Source organism: Rhinolophus ferrumequinum, chromosome 17 (assembly GCF_004115265.2).
Source record: "Rhinolophus ferrumequinum isolate MPI-CBG mRhiFer1 chromosome 17, mRhiFer1_v1.p, whole genome shotgun sequence".
Classification (NCBI taxonomy): Eukaryota; Metazoa; Chordata; class Mammalia; order Chiroptera; family Rhinolophidae; genus Rhinolophus; species Rhinolophus ferrumequinum.
In genome coordinates, this window is record NC_046300.1 from 49,741,807 (window position 1) to 49,754,377 (window position 12,571).

At 43.9% G+C, this 12,571-nt stretch overlaps 1 protein-coding gene across 1 annotated transcript in view; it reads left to right on the top strand.

Moving 5' to 3' along the window:
* Positions 1-12,571, top strand: part of CACNA2D3 (calcium voltage-gated channel auxiliary subunit alpha2delta 3) — an 841,437-nt gene that overhangs the window by 328,950 nt on the left and 499,916 nt on the right. Inside the window, 1 exon segment of the mRNA XM_033132710.1 lies at positions 6,184-6,346. Coding sequence (XP_032988601.1) covers positions 6,184-6,346 — 163 coding nt within the window.

Here is a 12,571-nt window from a genome sequence, read left to right on the forward strand (position 1 = left end):
GGGCTGAGGACACAAAAGCGCCTAACAGGGACACAATTCCTACAGTTGGTGAACTCGTCTCATGGGGAGCTGCCCATTGATAAAACCATGGCACAAGCACTTGTGACCCCACTGTCCATGCCGAGGAGGACGCCTACACGATCAGTGTATTAGAGGAGTGTTGCATTCAACACCGCTCCCCCAGGCATTCAAAGTTAGCACAGTATATTCTCAGAGTGAGTTAAAGGACCTGAGAAGCCCCGGAATGAAGAAACCTCTTTGCCTTGCTGTAAACCCCAGCTCCCCTTATATTGCCAAACCTTTGTTTGCCCTGGCACACATTTAACAAATGACTCTGCACACTTGTCCCATGGAATGGCTTTGTGTCACACACATCGTATTTTGGAAATGCTGCTTTGGGACTCTGCAGAGACGTGGTGCAGCCAGGCGGGCACAATGCAAGCCCTTGGGATGCCCAGTGGGAATACATCACTTATTTTTAATATAATCGTTGTAATTTGTTTTGGAATGTGCACATTAGTGTAACACTGGTAAGTAGTACATATGCCTCATGTAGCTAGGAGATGCTGCTCCAAAACATTTTTTTAAAGACTATTATTTAGAGCAGTTTTAGGCTTAAAAACAATGGAGAGGAAGGTACAGAGAGAGCTACCTGCTGCTTCCTCATTCTAACGTCACTCGTCAGAGTGGTACGTTTGTTACCAAGGGTGAACCTATATCTGACACCTAATCACCCAGAGTCCGTAGTTTAGCTTAGGGTTCACTCTTGCTGTTGTACATTCTATGGGTTTGGACAAATGTATAATGACACATATTTATCATTGTATTAGGTTGGTGCAAAAGTAATTGCGGTTTTGGCAAATTTTTTTTTTTTAACCTTTTAAACCGTAATTACTTTTGCATCAACCTAATATCTTACAGACTATTTTTACTGCCCTGAAAATCTCTGTGCTCTGCCTATTCATCCCTCTCCCCTATCACACCCCTGGTGACCACTAATCTTGTATTGTCTCCACAGTTTTGCCTTTTCCAGAAGGTTACAGAGTTGGGATCATTCAGTATGTAGCCTTCTCAGACTGGTGTCTGTCACTTAGTAATATGCATTTAGGTTCCTCCATGTTTTTCATGCTTGATAGCTCATTTCTTTTTAGTGCTAAATAGTTCATTGTCTGGATGTACCATGATTTATTTGTCCATTCACCCTCTGAAGGACATCTTGGTTAGTTCCAAGTTTTGTCAATTACAAATAAAGCTTCTGTAGACATCTGTGTGCAGGTTTTCGTGTGGACATGTTTTCAGCTCTTTTGTGTAAATGCCAAGGAGTATGCATGATTGCTGGACCATATGGTAAGAGTATGTTTACTTTTGCAAGAAGCTGCCAAACTGTCTTCTAAAGTGGCTGTGCCATTTTGCATTCCCACCAACAATGTAAGAGTTCTTGTTGTTCCACTTTCTCGCCAGCCTTTGGGGCTGTCAGTGTTTTGGATTTGGGCCATTCTAACAGGTGTGTAGTGGTATCTCGCTGTTATTTTAATTCACATTTCCCTGATGATGTGTGATGTGGAACACCTTTTTATATGCTTATTTGCCATCTTTATATCTTCTTTGACGAAGGGTCTTTTAAGATCTTTGGCCCGTTTTTTGATTGAGTTGTGTTTCCTTATTGTTTAGGTTTGAGAATTCTTTGTATATTTAAGATAACAGTTCTTTATCAAGTGTGTCTTTTACAAATATTTCCTCCCAGTCTGTAGCTTGGCTTCTAATTCTATTGACATCGTCTTTCATAGAGCTGAACTTGTCTATTTGAATGAAGTCCAGTGTATTAAGTATTTCTTTCATGGATTGCATCTTTAGTGTTGTATCTAAAAAGGCAGCACCATACCCAAGGTCATCTATGTTTCCTCCCATGTTATCTTTTGAGAGATTTGTGGTTTTCATTTTATATTTAGACCTGTGATCAATTTTGAGTTAAGTTTTTGGGAAGGGTTTAAGGTCTGTGTTTAGATTTTTTTTTTTCTTTTTGCATGTGGATGTTCAGTTGTCCCAGCACCATTTGTTGAAGAGACTATCTATTCTCCTTTGTCAAAGATCAGTTGACTGTATTTATGGGAGGTTATTTCTGGGATCTCCATTCTGTTTCATTGATCTATTTGTCTATTCTTTCGCCAATACCACAATGCCTTTATTACTGTAGCTTTATAATAAGTCTTAAAGTTGGGTTACATCAGTCCTTCAACTTAGTTCGTTTCTTTCAATCTTATGCTCAAAAAGTTTTCAGTTAAAGAAATGCTTGATTCCTTCCAACCAAAAAAGATTCCTTTTTTTCTTTCTGTCTCTTGAAACTCTCCTAACAGACTACTGCAGGGCATGGCAAACTACAGCCTACAGACCAAATCTCTTCTGTAATTTTGTAAATTTTGGTAAAGTTTGGCACACAGCCAGGCCTGTTGGGTTATATTGTGTGTGTAGCCACTGTCCTGCTGGAACAACAGGCATTGCAGACAAGCGTCTAGAGCTCATAAAGCCTAGAATATTTAGTACCTGACTCTACAGAAAAACTGTGTCTATCCCTGCCCTCCTGAATCAGTTACAGACACATACTCGTTGGACTTCCTCCTTCTGAGCCAGTGCCAGGTTCAGGTCAGGTTCTGGTGACCAGCCCAGACACCACTTTTATATGCCACCGCCTGTCCCCTGGGTTAGTTTCCTTTGTGCCCCATCACACTTAGTAGGTTATCACATGTACTCACGACATCATTAATTTACTTGGACTCCATGGGTGACAGGGATTCAGAAATCATAAGGTGACTTGAGCTAACCATACCTTCTCCCTGAACGTGTGGGCAAAGCCACCAAGCCTCATCATTATAGCAATGAATTCCAAAGACTAAGGAACGATCCTTCTTGTTTGCACTGAGTCAGCCCTTCAAAATCAATATGGAATGGACAAATGGATTTGGGAGGAGAAGCGGCACACACAGTCACCCGTGGTCGTAAATGATGAACTCCGTTGAACAAAAGCCTGCTCGCCTGTTTCCATCCTCCCTTCATTTACATTCTGGGCTGTACAGATTTTTCAACTAAACAGCAGTTTGGAAGCTGCCTCCAAAGAACCTGTGCCTGAACTATGATTGTATTGGCCTTTACCAAGCAGGCCGAGGCTTAGTTTTGTTCATTTACCATCGTTATAATAAAATAATGGCATTGAAGGCTTGAGTTTTTAAAAGTGTTGATAATATTCTGGGAAACATGTGAGTCTGTGGAAGATTCAGACCTTACTCAAAATGGTGCTGTGGGAGGAAGCCGCACGTCTGTGTTCCTTAGAAAGCAGATCCCTTCCGAAGAAGGGGACTCCCCCTTTGCGTGGACAGTTCATGGGCCAGTTACAGGGTTGCTGCTTGGTAAGGTGCTCCGTTTGTTAGGACAAGGGTATGCAGGTCTGGGTGGTTCTTAACTAAGGACTGTTCATGCTAAATCTTAAAATGTAGCACAGTATTTTGCAGACGTAGCTGTAAACAGGCTGAGCTTGTCAGGAACCCAAACCATAAGTGTTAACCAAGAGCAAAGAAAAAAATCAACACGTACTTAACCAAATAGTGTATAGAAGCAATGGCTAACCCTCCCTTGGGGGTCACAGAGCTTTGAATGTGAATCCCCTGTGTCCTTTACTTGCTGCTAGGAAATAAAACTACCTAAGACAACCATGTCTCCTTCTTGAATGGGACACCGCAAGCGGTGAACCCCTTGAGTTCAGTAAGCCCTTGCTATGATTTTTTTGTTTCTGGGTGTCATATCACAGTAAAGTATGCTTCAAAAAAATGGCTGGGAGTGGAATTTGTTAAATCGAGTTTGTTTCTATAAAGTTTTGGAATTAGTAATTTTTTAAAAAGTGGAAAAAGTCTTTTGTGATTAATTTTCTTATTGAGGCATATATAGTAAAATATAGTTCTTTAACGTACAATTCAATGAGTACTGACAAATGAATACACCGGAGTAATACACACCCCATCAAGACCCAGGTTGTTCTAGCCACCCAGGATGTTCTCTTATGTCTCTTTCCAGTGGATCCCCACCTTCCCTCCCAGAAGCAACCCCCTGCTAGCTGTCACTATGGAATCATTTTGCCTGTTATACAACTTCGTATAAATGGGATCACACATATGTACTCTTGATTCTGGCTTCTTTTTTCAAAATGTTTTTGAGATCCATCCATATTTTGAATGTGTCAGTAATTTGTTCCTGAGTAGTAATCCATTGTATGAATGTATCACAGATATGTTTATTCTTTCACCTATTAACAGACATTTGGGTTGTTTCTAGTTTTGGCTATTGTCTTCCATGGCCATTTATACAAATGTTTTTATGGCTATATGCTTTAAGTCCTCTTCAATAAATACCTATGAATGAAATTACTAGGTCATAAGGTACATATGTGTTTAACTGTACAAGAAACTACAAAATGAATTTTCAAGGTGTTCGTAACATTTCATGTTTCCAAGAGCAATGTATGGGATTTCTGGTTACTCCACATTCTTGCCAACATTTAGTATTTTCAGAAATTTTAATGTCAGCTATTCTAGTGGGTATAAAATTGCGTCTGGTTGGAGTTCTGTTATGCTCTTCCCTTCCCTAATGATGTTGAACACTTTTTGGTTTGCATATCGACCATTCCTATACCTTCCTTTGTAAGGTATCTGGTCAGATCTTTTCCTGTATTTTCATTAATGTTTTAAGTGGAGTTATAAGAGTTCTTTACATATTCTGGCTACAAGTCATTTGTCAGATGTGTATTATAAATACTTTTTCCTCAACAATTGCTTTCCTAATTGTTTTAATAATAGTGAATTTGATGATCAGATAATTTGAATTTTCATAAAGTCGAAATTACCAATTTTTAAAATTGTATGTGCTTTCTCTGTCCCAAGAAATCATTGCCTATCTGAAGGCCAAAAGATATTCATCATTTTTTAAAAGAATGATAGATTTAGCTTTTACATTTAAGTCTGTCATCCATCTTGAATTAATATGTCTATATTGTGAATTAGTGGTTGAGGATGTTGTTTTCATATGACTAATCATTTGTTCCAGAACAGTTTATTGAAATTACTTTCCCCATTGAATTATCTAGGCACCTTTATTGAAAATCAATTTACTATATATGTGTGGCTTTATTTCTAGACTCTCTCTGTTTCTGTTCCATTGATCTGTTTGTCTATTCTAATGCCAATACCACACTGTTTTGATTAATTAGGTTTATGGTAAGACTTAAAATCCGGAAATATGAGTCCTTGGACTCCGTTCTTTTTTAAAAATTGTTTTCAATATTCTAGATCCCTTTCATTTCTGTGTAAAACTTAAAATTAACTTGGCAATTCCTAGAAAAAGCCTGTTGAGATGACAGTGTGCCTAAGTGCTCTATACCTCAGTTTCCTCATTTGTGAAGTGGAAATACTCCTCAAACCTTTTCCACTGAGTTGTTCTAAGAATCAGTACATGAAAGGAGAGTTAACACATGAAAAGCATGTGGAATAATTTCTGGAACAAAGTAAGCATTGTGTACTTTAGATGGTGATGATGAGGAGGAAACAGCCATTTGTAAAACATGCCAACACACTCCCATCCGAGGCCCTTTGCCCTTGCTGTCCCCTCTGTCTGGGATGTTTCCCCCCACATGTCCACATAGTTCCCTTCCTCCTTTCATTCATTCTGTGTCACCAGAGCAGCGAGACCTTCCCCGAGCCTCATGTATAAAAACACAGCCCTTCCACTGCTATTTCCCCCATCACCTGTTTTACTATTGTTCCATAGCAAGTATGGCTCTCTATAGTTACTTGTTATTTTTTGATGTGTTCCAGTGTTCTCCAACTTAAGTGGAGGCTGCACAAAGACAGGTCTGTCTTCACAATTTAAAGAATTAAAATATTTTTAAGGCAGTTTTCTCTGTGTTCACATAATGAAGTCCTGTGCAGCTCCTCCAATTTATGTTTTCCCAGAGTGTGTAATGACATTGGGAAGTATTTATATAGTGCTATCACACCTGACGATACGAAAGGCTGAAAGGGGTTACGTGACCAGAGTAGGCTTCGCAGTGTAGAAGACGACCTGCAGCCTAGGCCCAGGTCTGTTGGAGTTCCCAGCCCTCTGCTCTGAGCCTCATGGAATGTTTTTGACTTTCTCTTTCAGTATGAATACTTCAATGCTGTGCTGATAAATGAAAGGGACAAAGACGGGAATTTTTTGGAGCTGGGGAAGGAATTCATCTTAGCTCCAAATGACCATTTCAATAACTTGCCTGTGAATATCAGTCTGAGTGACGTCCAGGTGCCAACGAACATGTACAACAAAGGTAAGATTCATAGTGCTGCTCCTTTGGGAGAGAGGAGAGAAGAGGGTGTGGGGGTACGGCTGGCTGGTTTAGGATAGTGCATTGTTTTGGAAAACACAATTACAAGCTGGGTGTATCAGCATAAGCTGGACAGGGGAAGTGTGCGCCTGTTCTGCCTGGAGACTCTGGCTTGCTGTTTCCATGAAGCTCTCTAATGTGTAGTACAGGGGTTGGCAAACTTTTTTTCTGTAAAGGGCCAGATAGTAAGTATCTCAGGCTTTGCAGACCATACAGCCTCTGTCGCAGCTGCTCAGTTCCGCTGTTTTGGCACAAAAGCAGCCATAGACAATATGGAAGTCAGCGGATATGGCTGTTGGCTGTGTTCCAGTAAAACTTTTTATCTACAAAAACAGATGGTCAGATTTGACCTGTAGGAGGTCATTTACTGACCCCTGGTGTAGAGTCTCTCTCTCTCTCTCTCTCTCTCTCTCTCTCTCTCTCTCTCTCTCTCTCTCTCTCTCTCCTTCCTCAATTCTGTGTAATGGTATTTAAGTATTTGGGAGCTTCTGGAGTTACAATACAATCAATTGTGGTTTTTCTTAGAGTACAAAGCAACAAGGACCTTAATGGGGATCCGCGTTTTCAGGCTTGTGTGCCTTAAATTCAGTCTTCACATAGATTCTAGAGTTGTTTTTTTACCCCCGCCCCCAAAATATTCCTACCTGCCCCTTTGAGTTGGGACTTTAATGGCCAAACACTGGGCTTTGGCGTCAGTCGGACTCTGATTAGACCCATGGTTCCACCTCTTACTTGCTGTGCCCTTCGGCGCACCACCGCCTTTCTTCAGATCTCAGTTTCCTCATCTGTAGGATGTGGATAATAATGTGTCTACCACATTGGTGATTGTGGGGACTAAACAGATGATGTGTAGAAAGAGTTTAAGTTAGCGACGTTACCCTCGTTGTTGTCACCATCGTTGAGTAGGATTTTGCTCTGCTTTGTCATACCTGAGAGGTTCCTAAATAAAGAGCCATCCTCCCCGAAAAAATAATTCAGGAAGCGATGGTACCTCCAAAGTAAAAATCTGCCCTATTGTCTACCATTGAAGTTTCAAAAATATCAGGGTCCCGTTTCCACCACCTACCCAGTTTCAGTATCAGATACTAGAGCGCAGTGTCAAGAGAAGGTCTCCTACTCTTCCCCTTGCTGGCCCTGTGATCCTCAGCCAGTAACTTTGTGTCCCTCAGCCTCCGTTTCCTTCTTTAGAAAATAGAGATAAGGATATAACCTCCTCTCTCAGAGGGTTATAGTGAGGATGTCAAATGACTTGTGTGCAGTCTTAGCACACAGTTGCTGGCAGAAAGCTGTCAGCCATATGCTGTCATTGTTATCACTGGGATAGAACGTGAATATAAATTGCATTTCTAAGTTGTTCTAGTTCACTGTTTACAGAGGTTGGTCAATGATTGAAGAACATGCAACTCACAGGTCTCTGAAACATGCTTCTCATGCCTGTTTTTGTGGTTGGATACCTACTATCTTCCTTTCTTTCTTTACCTATTACCTATCCTTAATTTAGGGGAGGCCGTGCCCCACTCATTCATTGTTCTGATGGTTGTCAGGGACCGGGTGGTGAACCAGACACAGCCCCTCCCCTGAGGGGTTTGCAGTTTATTTGGGGAGCAGACAGGTAGAAAGATCATAAGTGACTGGTCACCTTTATGGAAAGTCAGGGGCAGGGGGAGTGCCAAGGAGGGGGACCCGACCACTCGCTCACGTGGGCAGCCACACATTTGTCTTTGTTCTCTCTCCCTCTTGAAGACAGTGATGTCAGTCTGAATGGCCCCTAGTGGGCTCTGGACTGTGCTGTATCCTGTGACCTAATCTTCTCTTTGGCCTCTTCCGTAGGAGGCAAATCCCTGGGAACTTGAGCCTCAGAGGGCTGAGTTCAGCTTTGTCCGGCGGAGTTTAGTTCTCCAGGGCAGGCTTGTCAGCTGGTGAAGGAAATCCGCTTTTGTACAGTGTGGCTGGAAGGAAGCCATCCTCTCAGCATTAAATGCGTTCTCAACTGAAGATGAAAAATTAACGAGATTTTACAGCACAATTTCAGATATAAAACAACTCAGAATGATTTTTTAAAAATATGGCAGCTACTTCAAGGTTGCTTGAGCCATTAGCACCATTATAGAGATTTAATTGCACCTGAGCTTGAAGGCATAATTGTGCTTTGTGCCACACATACGGGACTGCCACTGATCACTCAGGCTACCGGTGTGTGGCTGCGAGCCTCGCTAGGCAGAATCCTAAACGACAAGTCAAGTGGCTTGAGCCGTGGGAGGTAGGTGATGATATGGAAAGTCATTCCTGGCAGTCCTCTTGCGGTCTGCCTACTGCTCCTACCCGGACTCAGTCACCCCCTGGCCAGGCTGCAGCGTCATGGGCCAAGGTCAGTCAGGCTCCCAGTCTTATCTCTGCGAGGCAGTGAGTAGCTGCCCAAGGGAAAGGGGCGGGGACTTCAGGAAAATTCCTGTCTCCATTCTACCTAATTCAAACCAGCCCCAAACAGTCTTTTTTCTTTTCAAGCTGCAGAAATGCATTTTATGTTTAGAGGGCCCTCCAGCTCAGATCTAGTTGTTGATGACATGGACTTAAAACACATGCTCAGAGCTTGGTCACTGGCGGTAATGTTCCTCAGTTAGACATCTCACCCCCAGCAAAGGAAACCAACACAGGGTCATGGTCTCCTGGCAGCTTGGGCCGCCTCCCCCCACGCCCCGGTACATGGCGGAGTGATCTGAGACTTGCTTTGGAGCTGCTGTGAGCGGTGCTCTTGGGTCTAAAGTCTAGTCATAGATGAAACTGGGAAAATCGACCTGTTTTCTGCAATCTGCTTTCTGCCTCCTTGGCCGGGCCTTGCAACCAGGCTGCTCCACCAGGCCAGCACTTAACCTGTGTGCTTGAGGTGCCTTTCCCCACGTCACTGAGAGACACTTCAGGGTCAGGGTTGTTACCGTGTGCAAGCTGCCCGATGGCCCGTAAGAATTCAAAGGGCCATGTTCCCGGAATCTTTAGCCATGTGTCTTAGGGGCCTCCTGGCGCCCGAAGCAGCAGCTTCTTCCCGAACATCCTTCAGTGGATATGTGAGGAGAGGAAGCTCTGGCTTCCCCAGCCGAGAGTCGTACTGTCAGTGGGACTTCTTTGAAGACTAGCTGCTCATGCCTTCGGAGCCGTGACCCACTCCATTTCCTCTGAGTCAAGCTTGGGGTGGATGCTTTTGTGAGAACTAGTGATCGTCTGACAGTGGATTCAGATAAAGCTGAACTCTTTGTTAAGGACTTTCTGGCTGAAGCGGTACAAAATGCACACACACACACACATTATATGTACACATATGCCCATGTATACCTACACACATAGTATATATTATGCATATATATATCTGTGTACGTGTGTATGTGAAAGAAGAATGTTCTATTCTCAACCTACCCCTTCATTCTTGCTTGTCCCTTCTGTCCATTCTGTCCACTGAGCCCCCATTCTGTCCACTGAGCCCCCATTCTGTTCACTGAGTACACCTTTCTCTTTCCTCCATTATCTCTCGTTTCCCTCCATTCCTATTGTCCCTGCCTCCTGTTTTCCTGTTTATCCAAATGCTCCTTCTTAAGAACCATCTCAATACAACCTCTTCAATTCCTTCAGTCTTTTGTTATGTAAGTGACTGTGATTTATTCCTTTGTTCTATCATCGCTTTGTCTCAGAAGCGCATGGCATGCATTTTTTTCCTTCCCTGCTTGGTGTTCTCGGAGGGCAGGGACCCTGCTGATCCAGCCTGGTGCCCGCTCTTTGCCAGGCTCTTCATGGGTTTTCCACAGATGTGGGATGAGCTGGGACGCACCAGTGTCTGTGCGTCCTGGGCTGTGAGAAATAACCAGGGCCGTAGTGTTACTATGGTGTTTGCAAGCAGCAGAAACATACTGTGCTGATTTCAATGGAAAGAAATACTTTGGAAGGACATTGGGTGGCTCACAAACTCCCCAAGAAAGCTGGCGAGTAAGTAATGTTTGGGAAATGGTGGCGAGGGAGGGTGGCCAAGGGCCAGAGCCACGCCCAGAGCCAGCCTGGTGACGACCCCGCCTCCATGGCTTGTGCTCACCTGCGCATCTGTAACTGCATAAAATGCTTGCGCATCCTGTCCACATCCACGAACTGGAGATGATAATCACGTGACCTGCCTCGGGGCTGTGGTGCAGATGAAACACCGAGAAGGACGCCTGGCCTACTGCGCCACCCAGTACAGGCGTGTGGTCAGCTTCCTCTTCCCCTCCAATTCTCAGCATCCTGGGCTGTAAAATGGAGACAAGCACACTTCTGACCTCATGGGCTTACCATGAGCACTGCAGGAATAGTGCTCGTGTGGGCTAGGGTGCAGTGGTGGCCCACTGGCATTAGCTTTTTTCCTGCAGGAGAGGAAATAAGACCCACGACATGTGGTTGCAGTCAGATAGCACTGGTAAGTCATGTGGCTTCTCAGGGAGCCTGGGACTTGACAAATGCCGACATATTCTGCTGTTATCAGTGACCACGTTCATTTGTTTGAGTCTCACAGGCAGTTATAGTTAAGACAGGGAGAACCTGTACTCAGAGCAAGTGACAACAGGTGGTAGAAGCAGGACTAGAACCCAGCGTTTTCATTCATCGTGTCTCTCTAGATCACATACCACCTCAGTGCCTGGGCTGTTGGGCTGTGAGCCATTGTTTTCAAGGCACCTATAAAGGAAAAGGAAATAATTTGTCTCCCAAATATTTTTGTTTCAACGTGCTTGAAACCCAAGAACTGGAAATAGATCAGGGTTTGGGCTATAATCCTCTGCTTATATCTTCTCACGTGGCTGCTGACGAACACAGATGGGCTCTGTGTTGTTTTGGATTTTGGGCCACTGATCTTGAGGGTTTTCCCCCTCAAGATCATCTTCCTCCTCCCGATCCCTGTACAGTAACCACGACGTTGCAGAGACAGAGGAAGGCAGTTGACAAACTGCAATAAAAAAGGTGATGGCTTACAAATGTGCCCGTGGACAACATTAAACAAAAATTCTATAATTTGGCTGGGAGGTGAGGTGGAGGGAGAGGAGAGGAAAAGGAGCCCGTAGCCTGTGACTATGTTAGATCCAAGCAGAAAAGGGGCAGATAGTAGCTTTCTTTTCAGACGTGTTAGGCTGCATAGAGCAAAATGCAAATTTTGGAAGTTAATTGGTTTAATCTTTTATATCGTTTTACAACTTGTCCTCATCTTATTCCTTCTGCAGCCCCATGAGAGTGGTCAGGCAGTGTTCTCATCTCCCTTTTTCAGTCAAAGAAACTAAAGGTCAGGGGGGCCAAATGACTTACTCCAGGTCATACAGGTAGGAAGGTCTGTGCCAAAGTTGACCTTGGTTTCCTGATGACAAGTCCAGCTGATTCTGCTGCCTCTCTGGGCGTGAGCTTTGAGAGAATAGGAGTCTGGTCCCTCAGGATCCTCTGGTGTCTGGGACTCAATTGCTTTCAGGTCTCCTTGGGGTATGGGAATTTCTGAGCAGGCTGAGAACCGCAGGCGTTGGGTTCTACCACATGAGGTCCGTCGCGAGACTTCCTCCTGAAGCTCTAACTTTCCTGGTTCTGCCAGGTGGTAGGGACAAGATCCCATCGTAGGAAGACCCCAGACCAGTATCCAGAGTCTGATTTCTCTCGCTGACCTGTGGCCCTCTCTCCTCTGCACTCCGTGACACCCACCTCAATAACTTCACTGAGCTGAGGTTGCCACATGAGCTGGGGAGCTTCTGATTTATGTAGCTTTTACATGTCAGCCTGAAAACATCCTGGAAGCAAGGATTACAAAGGCTTTGATTATCTGCTTGGGACAGAAAGGGGGAAATAGGGAGAACAAGAAAATATTGTCTCACTAAAAGAATATCTCATCCATGTGTTCCTTCATTTTTTCATCCATTCATTCATCAAATGTTGACTGTGCCACGCTCTAGAGATATGACCATGAGTCAGACAGACGTGGGCCCTGTTCCCTGAGCAGTGGGGGAAGATGGGTGCTGAACAAGTATGATCAGAGTGACAAGAGTTACAAATGACAGGGTGTGGTACTAAAGAGCACGTAACAGGGACCTGACCTGGTCCTGGGCATCAAAAAAGGTCTTTCTGAGAGGAGAAGGATAGGAAGGAGTTTAGTCAGGCAAGGGCTGGTTGGTAGTGAAGTGT